This window comes from Priapulus caudatus, unplaced genomic scaffold (assembly GCF_000485595.1).
Source record: "Priapulus caudatus unplaced genomic scaffold, Priapulus_caudatus-5.0.1 Scaffold7, whole genome shotgun sequence".
NCBI lineage: Eukaryota > Metazoa > Priapulida > Priapulimorpha > Priapulimorphida > Priapulidae > Priapulus > Priapulus caudatus.
Window position 1 is genome coordinate 418,964 of NW_014577068.1, and position 9,311 is coordinate 428,274.

Genomic DNA, 9,311 nt, shown 5'->3' on the forward strand with positions numbered 1-9,311 from the left:
AGGATAGGGTTAGGATAGATACAATAATGTAACCCAAACACAGCTAGGACTGGACCCCTATCCTGGGTTTGGGTTACATTATTGTATCTAGGGTTACCTAAGCCTAAGGCCTAGGCAACTGTACGCAGGCTATCTTCTAAAATTAAGCTATGATCAACTACTCGCCAGTTTTAGTGTCAGGTAGTAGAAGGAGAGACAACAGATAATTTGGAAGAATGGAAAAGGGCGTGATAAGGCGAACCACAGAGGAACAACGTTACAAGTGCATTAACTGTGGCCACAATGTTCCAGAATTGTGCAAGAAGTACAATGCAAATGTGATCAAATTGGCTCACTGCGTAAGGCCTTTTACTTTACTTTGATTTTATACAGAGTGACTGAGTGGCTATATGCCCGGCAGCCGGCATATATCTGATGGCTGCCGGGCACGGTCTTCAATTTCCTAAATGCCCGTCATTTTTAGCTCACCTTGACATCGTCAAGCTGAGCTATTGCCATGGGTCATCGTCCGTCGTACGTCCGTCCGTCCGTCAACATTTGGCTACGGTCAACGATAAGTCGATAACTCAGGAACCGTTTGACCCACATGTTTGAAATTGGGCATAGTTGTTACTGCTATGCTCCCATATTGAACGTCCTATTTTGGAGCACGCCAGTCGACGTACTTTCGAGCCACGGCAATTTTTTGGCAAAAATGGGAATTAAATTACCATTTGTCAGTTCAGGTTCAACGGATTTTGTTTATTTTTGGTATGTGAATGAATAAGGGCTAGGGGGTTGATATTTAAAAAAATTATGCAAATTAGGTAGGTTTTGGCAATTATATAGCAGATTATATAGACACGATAACAGATAACAGTCTGTGGTGTCACACTCGTCTGGTTCGTTTTACAAGATTTCATTGACAATATCTTTAATGCAAAATTGGTATTTCCTCTCCACCCTGCCGATAAAACGTCTATATTAAAGTAAAGTTTTACAAAACATGTCGGAACGCAGCATTTAACCTATTTATTTCGAATGCCATCGCTAAGAAACATCAAAGCGGGTATAGCGCCATCTACCATCACAAATTGTGATTCATTTTGGTTTATAAATTATTATTGCGATATACAGATGGCAATCGTTTCTATAATGTACGTCGATGGTTGCTCAATTAAAACTGACTTCTTCTCACTCACTCATTTGTGTCCTTTTTTGTGGTGAGCTACAGTGTCATTGACACTTTCATTTAATTTTCAGCGTTATCTCAAGTAAAGAAGGGTTAGGGTTAGGAACTGCAGGGCATTTAGGAAATCGAAGATCGTGCCCGGCTGCCGGGCATATAGCCACAGCGTATTTTATATTGTACATTATAGGTAGTGACTACATTAGCTCTAGGGTAACATCCCAGTTGGCTTACTCCCATTTCGCCTACACCCATTTTGTCTACGCGTCCCATATTTCGCCTACTCCCATTTCGTCTACTCTCAGAATCGGCAATATTCCCATTTCGCCTACTCCCATTGTTTCATTTTTTTACTACTGTATTTTCTATTTTTGTTCTCATTATTTGTACCTATGTTTTCTTCTGGTTCCTGTAGTCAATGTATGCCAATCAAAACCATATTTTATTTTATTATTTATAAATGATTATTTAGTGAACAAACTGATCGTAGACGAAATGGGAATGAGGTAGATTTGAGCGTAGACGAATTGGGAGTAGGCAAAATGGGTATAGGCCAACTGGAAATTTTGCCGTAGGCGAAATGGGAGTAGGCCAACCGGGAATAAACCAGCTCTAATACTACTTGGCCCGTGTACAGTTGCCGCACGTGGGCTATAGTACTAGAGCTATGACTACATGTGATGTGTGACTTCTGGACACCTAGATTCAAGCATCTTGACTTGGAATTCAATCATCCCAGAATATTTGGATATATCTTTTAAGCGATAGACGGTCAAACCCTGACTTAATTGTTTAACAGTTGAAACCAATAGAATCAGACCAGACCGACGGGAAACTTTTAAAATTATAAAAATAACGGAATAGTGGTAAGACTAACCAACTTGCGCTTTCAATATATACTCCGGAACAAAAGGCCACTGATAAACCGAGAGCCGGACTACGCTGTAGACAGTATTTTTAGCCATGTGATTGAGTGATCGACATGTGGAATGATCCCCTATGTGAGGCAGTGCTGTGTCTAACAACCAATGAATGCTGTATGTACGTCTTGACACATACTTATACACACCCATTCATAACCCCTCGCTATTAATCCCCAGGCATCCAAGTAAAAATCCAGGTAAAATTTATAAAAGGAATACGTGAACAGCTAGCCTGTGGGCTGCGCACTTGGAAATCGGACATGTAGTCACTTTCTATAATATATCACTCGGTATATATCACTTTGTATCAAACTGTGTATGTAGTACATGGTATTACTTTTCCAATTTTTTCAATTAACAATTAAATACCACATTAAGTACCACATGTAGGTTCCTATTACTATATTTATTCAATTTTATTCAATAGAATAAAGGGATGGGAATTTTACGGTTGTCTGTACTTCAGCCTTTTTATGGTAGCTGCAATGGTTTATGCTACGCATTAGGACAGTAGGACACTTGTTCTTTGCTTGCCTGCATGTCTACCTTTACCAGGGGGGGGGGGGTCATGGAAGGAACATTCACGTTGCGGCACCTGTCAGGTTTTCCACCTGCGAATCTTACCACACTACACTACTATTGCTACTATCGCTACTTCCAACAAGCTTCATTGCCTGTTGATTCATTGTCTATCCGTCGACCAACAAGTTGGCGAGTCTTGGCGTCGACAGCTTGGGTCCTTGTCAGGACCGGCACTGAACCTGAGAGGGTCTATGTCCCCCGGGGTACTGCCGGAACGTACCCTGGTACTATCTAATATGCCGGACCATACCTTGCCTACTCCACTAACGAGTCTAGGGAGTCGCCTACGCCTTCTCCCTAACCCTAACCCTAACCCTAACATTAACCCTAACCATATCAAATAGTTACCAGGGTACGTTCCGGTATACCGGACCTTACACAGGGTACGTTCCGGCAGTACATGGGGGACATATAATCCCTATCAGCGGCACTGAGTATCATCTTATCCAACATTGAAGGTCTCTCAAGCGCACTCTACCTTTACTTGCTGCTTTCATATTGATTTACGTAAAGTGTGTTACATTTTCTCCTGATATCTCTTGCCGGTTGTCATTTCTATAGAATTTTTGGTCGATTGCCAAGTAAAATCATGCTCAGATGTGACAGCTTCTGTTCTGCTGTCTTTTCTACAGGATCTATGTGGGAAGCAAGTGGACAAGTATATAGAGTTTGACCCAGTAATAATTTTCCTTGATGCCGTGCTGCAAAAAAAAGAGCCCTATAGACATGTTATTTTTAACACGGAATTTAAGGTAAATTTGTATAGGTGTATGGTGTTGTGAATTTTCCAACTGTAAAGATATGTATGTATATCTATGACTGTATATCGAGCTATGCTTTATAATGAATTGCACACTCTTCACATTCACCTCAAGCATAATTTGTATTTATAACATAATATCAGGAGTGTATAATAATAGACATATTTCTATTATTATACAATCCTGATAATTTTGTCATGATAATTATATAGTTTTTTGCTTCATACCTGTTTAAAATGAAAGAAACAGGTAGTTAAAAACTTGCATATCAGTAGTAGTTGTGGCCAGGTTATAGGTTTAGAAGTTGTTATCTATGAGCTCCGATGTCAGTCTGTTGGTTATAACTCCTGATCCAATGTCGTCATGTGTTATAGGCCTACTTAATTATCTTGCATGGGCTTAATTGCTATATAGGCACACTGGAGGTTGGTTATCTTCTTCATCATCTGTGATGCTTATGTGATGTGGACTCAAGAAAAGTCCCTCTCTGAGGCAAAGACATCCAATTATGAGCCTTTGTTTTATGCTATTGAAGGAAGATTCTACAACATGTGCATGAAAGCTAGTATTGGTATGCATTAATAGACTCATTGTAGTTACAGTTGGATCTTATGTACATATACTATTGTAATAAACACTATATGTATCACTCTGTTATGAGTATAAAAATAAAAGCCACTTTTCCCAGCAGGTCCATCGCTAGTGGTGCATGGTGTGTAGGGGATGGGTTGTCACCAAGAGAAATATAGTTGCTTTAAATGGTGAATGGCAGTAACCTTCTCAGAACACACCGCACGTGGCTTTGGTGGCCATGCCTAGATGGTGATTTCGATAATATTTAGAAAAAAAGATCTACATTTAATTTAATGTGTTAGTAATGTATCAGTCATAATCACAACATCATACATATATACGTGGTTTATAAAGCTTATGTAATTTCATGGAATGCTGAGTAATGTGAGCCTGAGTTCAGTGTTCGAATTTCATACACGTGCATTGATATCAAGTTGTGTGGTTGCCGTTATGTCTTTGCATGTTACCTAGAAGATTTTGCAATGACTACAGTATTGGAATGTTTTGTCTGCCTTACCTTGATAGTACGTATTCGTTGTATTGTAACAGATTTGCTTAAAACTTAAGTAACTTTCAGAAAATTCTTTTTCTTTTAGAAATTTTGGTGTTCTTCTCGACAGTCATCATTTGCAGTGAGCTCAGATTTCAGCTGCGTGGACCGGCTGGGAGTAGACCCAGACCTAGGTAACATGTCATCTATATTTACCTCCATGTGATCTGGCGATATAATATTTGCAATTATTAATGTACCGGTAATGTATAGTATTCCCTGTTGTGCTATTTTTTATTCTTAAACCCCCTTATAAATTTGATAGTGCATATATATACATTCCAGCATATCTTTACAAGTTCTGTTTTCACCTTGTTTACCATAGTATACGATCAGTGCTGGATGGAATAATCATATCAAGTTTTGGCAAGTTCCTAGCCATTCCAGCAATCATCTGGGGCCAGAGTAGCAATGTTGTCTACCTCACACTTACTGAGCTCTTGATATTCACGTCTAATGTGCAGGCATTTACAGGTGAGGCCATTAGTAGGGGTAAGGGGGTTCACAGTTCACAGCTGCAAAATAAACTGCTTTTCACATTTCACCAGTCAAAATAATGCTTATTTCACAGGATCACAGGAGTAATTCCAGCTTTTACAGCAAAATTCAGACTCATAAGATAAGGTCGATAGAAGTATACAAGTGTTCTAAATATCAACAACATTCTAAATATCAAAAATATGCTTGCCGCCAGTAGTGCATGCTTATACATGTGTGTGCTGGTGTGTGCGTGCGGTCGTGGCGAGCGAGCGGTGTGTGCCGTGTGATGCGTGCGTAATATATAGTTTCCATATGTTCTTCTATCAGCTAGGGGGTTCCGGGTGCATGCCCCCCCCCCCGGGAATTTTAAAAAAATTAGGCTAATTTGGTGCATTCTGGTGAATTTTGAGGCCTGTGACCGGTTTCTGGAAAACGTGCAAACGGTCTAAATCGCGGCCTGACATGCCATATAGATTCACGAGGAAAGAGTCCTCTTATCAAGTTCACAGACTACAATAAAAGCTAATCACGCTTCACGCAAGGTGGTCCATTCACAGTTCACAGACAAAATAAATTGCAATTCACAGTTCACAGGTATAAAACGGCCGATCACGTTTCACGAAAATACCCTTACCCACCCTTTAGTAGTATCAAAGGTAGATGTGTTATTATCTACTCTTGGTAGTATTCCAGCTCACGCATATATGCGTGGACGTGCACGCGCGCACGCACGCACGCACGCACACACGTGCGAAAATAGAAAATTAAATTGTCAACATAAATAATACAATGTGCCAACAATTTTGTATTTGCTTGTATTATTGTTATATATTGTATTATATATATATATTAGGGCTGTAACGATACACCGAAATCGAATCGGATCGCGATTCTCTTCCTCGATCATCCCCGATATTTTCCCCGTATTTTCGCGTTCCACTTCGATACCAAAATTTTTTCTCTAATAGAGTGGCGGCACTACGCCATTATACTGTGGAGTTTTTACTCCCATATGTTACTAGCGGCTGTGCATGTATATGATACTCTCTAGACTCTCTATGCTATTCACCATTTGGATATTTCATTGGCCAATCTCTAATAAATTATTTATCTGACATAATAATGAATAATATAAGAACAATGATAACATATTCAAATCTTTGGGAAATCGATCGAAGGAATCGAATCGAGAAGCGCTAATTATCGAGAACCGGATCGAATCGAGAGGCTTGGTATCTGTTACAGCGCCCTAATATATATATATGCAGGAGTAGATAAATAGGAAGAGTTGACTTCAAAAACAAGGAAAATTCGTATTTACTAGCCTTATTAATACTACATTTCTACGGCGTACACTCATCACTGAGCCTCAAATGCGTACACAGTACATTCGCCTAGCATCTGCGAAACGTTTCTCGTATACACAAGCAATTCAGAGAATACAGACTAAAAACGTACACACGCATTATTCTTCCTTTTGGCCATCAATCCTGCAGGCCGATTTGCCCGCCTATATTCAAAACAAAAGGCAGCTACTAACGCACTGTGGTATGCTGCGCGTGCGAGGGCGTGTGCTTCGCAGGCGAGATTGCGTGGGGACGTGTCGTGCGGTGCGGGGCCATAGCTCGTACTCGGTTGTCGATTTGCCGGTTATGATAGCTGTATTGCTCCTCGTCCAAGGTTATCTCGCCGAGTGTTGCGTCGATGTCCAATCTTCCCAGTGAGCCACACCGCCTTGCCGCATGAGCACAGTGCGTCCGTAGGTAGTCTGCTTTGTGTTTGCACAGTTTGGGGGAGATATGTTCAGCATTGATGGCCAAAGACATGGATAATCCGTGTGTCGTACTTTTAGTTCTGTAATCTCCGGATTTGCTGCGATGTATACGATGGAAACGATTTGGCAGGCCATGCGTGAGGCCAATGTTACTCGTGCTACCCGATTTGCAGCTCAAGTATTGCGATGATGTTACGCCCATTAGTATAATCGTTAGGTATTATAAGGCTAGTAAATTACGAATTTCCCTTGTTTATTGAAGTCACACTCCTTCCCTATTATCTACTCCTGATATATATATATATTTTAATATTTTAATCTGTGATTTTACTGTAGTGACATGGGAAGCAAGAAAAGCAGTCAGCATAGCCATAATAGGATGTGGCTTTTTAATGAGATACTGCCTTCATCCATTGTGGAGCTAAACATCAACAGATCAAGACATCTCTATGAGCAATTATGTGATACGAGTAATGAATGTTTATAAAAAAATTACTTCATTGTGCTGCAGTATGTAGTTCAAATTTGGGAATAAAATTACAGAACTACTAAAATACTATATGTAAATAAATAACTATAGCATTCTGGTATAATAATGTTCATTTTAGTTTCGTATATAAAGTAGCCCATTTTAATTGCCTGTTTGATCATGTTAAATGTGCATTAGGAATGTGATGACATGACAACAGTTCTTCTATTCATTCTTATTTTATGAATAAATGGCTGCAAAATAGATAGTGTTGGCATAAAATTGGTTGTGTGGAACATTTGCGATGGTAAATCTATATCATACAGAAAACAAAAAGTAAATCACTACACCATACTTTTACATAATGGGATGTTATATCAGTGCGTAGCAGAGTTTAGGAAAGTTTGGAATATAGGCTAGCGGTGGAGGGTGCTTTTGGGTCGAGTACCCCTCCGCCCCATCGTAGAACAAAACACAACCTATTTTTTCTTCAATGGGGATGTCTGGGGAGTTAGAAAGTCATGGTTGTGAATCCGAGATCATTGCACATCACATTAATAGGAAAATTGGTTACACAGAAAATTGGTCATAAAAAAGTGTTCACACGAAGTTTACTACTGCAAAGTGGGAAAAGATAGCTGGAGCAGGAAGGGAGGAGGAGCAGAGGAAGGCGAACAGAAAGGGAAGAGCAGGAAGAGAGGATAAGAGAGAGAGAGAGAGGGGGAGAACAGGATAAATTGAGTTGGAGAAGAGCAAGAGAAATGGATAGAAAGAGGAGAGAGGGGAAGTATGATCATTGGAACGGGATGTGGAGTGGTAAATGAGAATGGGAGAATGCGGAGCAGTGGGAGGTGGCACAGGAGAACAGAGCAGGAAGAGGTGGAGGGTAGAAAGTCGAGGTGAGGAGAATATGAAGGAGGAAGCAGAGGAGAGGAGAAGGTGAAGGAGGAAGCAGAGGAGAGGAGAGGCTGGAGGAGGAGGTAGATGAGAAGAGAAGGTGTGGTAGGAGGTAGATGAGGGAAGAATGTGAAGAAGGTGGTCGAGGAGGGGAGAAGGTGTAGGAGAAGAGGAGAGGAGAGAAGAGGAGAAGGTGAGGAGAAGAGAAGAGAGGAGAGGAGAGAGGAGGAGGAAGGAAGGAGAGAGGAGGGGAGAAGGTGTAGGAGAAGGTTGATGAGGAGGTAGTCTCAGGTAGAGGAGGGGAGAAGGTTGAGCAGGAGGTAAAGAAGGGGAGAAGGAGGAGGTAAAGGAGGGGAGAAGGAGGAGGTAAAGGAGGGGAGAAGGAGGAGGTAAAGGAGGGGAGGATGAGGAGGTAAAGGAGGGGAGAAGGAGGAGGTAAATGAGGGGAGATAGAGGAGGTAAAGGAGGGGAGAAGGAGAAAAAGGAGGTGAGAAGGAGGTGAAAAGGAGGGGAGGAGGAGGTAGATGAGGGGAAAAGGTCGAGGAGGTAGAGAAGGGTTGAAACGTTGGAGGTAGAGAACGTTGAGGAGGAGGAGGTAGAGGAAGGGAGAAAATAGAGGAGGAGGGGAGAAGGTGCAGGAGGGACGAGAGAGGTGACACATACGATGAGGTAAACGATGATGGTAGAAGGTAGGCCTCTCCTGTACCTCCTCCTTCTCTACCTCCTTTCGCCTCCTGTATCCCCTCCTCGTTTATCTCCTTCATCCTCCTCCACCTCATCTTTCCTTTTCCGCTCTTCTCCCCTCTTACCCTCCTTAACCAGCTCCCTCATTCTCCACCTCTCCCACCCTCTCCTCTTCTACTTCCTACTCTACTGTCAACATCTTCTCCACCCCATCCATTCTTCTCCTCTGTCACTTTCTTCGTTCTTCACCTTTCTCCCTCTTCCCGTGCCCTCCTTCCCTATACCCTTCTCTTGCTCATATCCTTCTCTTGCTTTAATTCCTCCACCTCAATTTACTGCATTCTCGTTAACGTTTCTCTCTCTCTCTCTCATGCTTCTTTCCTCCTCGACCTCCTGTTCGACTTTCGTGTGCCTAATTTTCCATGTTATCAATTTGCTTGTGACGCTTTA

At 41.5% G+C, this 9,311-nt stretch overlaps 1 protein-coding gene across 1 annotated transcript in view; it reads left to right on the forward strand.

Moving 5' to 3' along the window:
* Window positions 1-7,544, forward strand: part of LOC106805892 (protein ARV1-like) — a 14,577-nt gene extending 7,033 nt beyond the window's left edge. Inside the window, exons 2-7 of the mRNA XM_014807665.1 lie at window positions 169-338; window positions 3,306-3,425; window positions 3,849-4,005; window positions 4,604-4,691; window positions 4,883-5,031; window positions 7,148-7,544. Of these exons, the coding sequence (XP_014663151.1) occupies window positions 216-338; window positions 3,306-3,425; window positions 3,849-4,005; window positions 4,604-4,691; window positions 4,883-5,031; window positions 7,148-7,236 (726 nt within the window). The 5' untranslated portion in view covers window positions 169-215 and the 3' untranslated portion in view covers window positions 7,237-7,544. The remainder of the gene's footprint in view (window positions 1-168; window positions 339-3,305; window positions 3,426-3,848; window positions 4,006-4,603; window positions 4,692-4,882; window positions 5,032-7,147) is intronic.
* The last annotated feature ends 1,767 nt before the right edge of the window (window positions 7,545-9,311 follow it).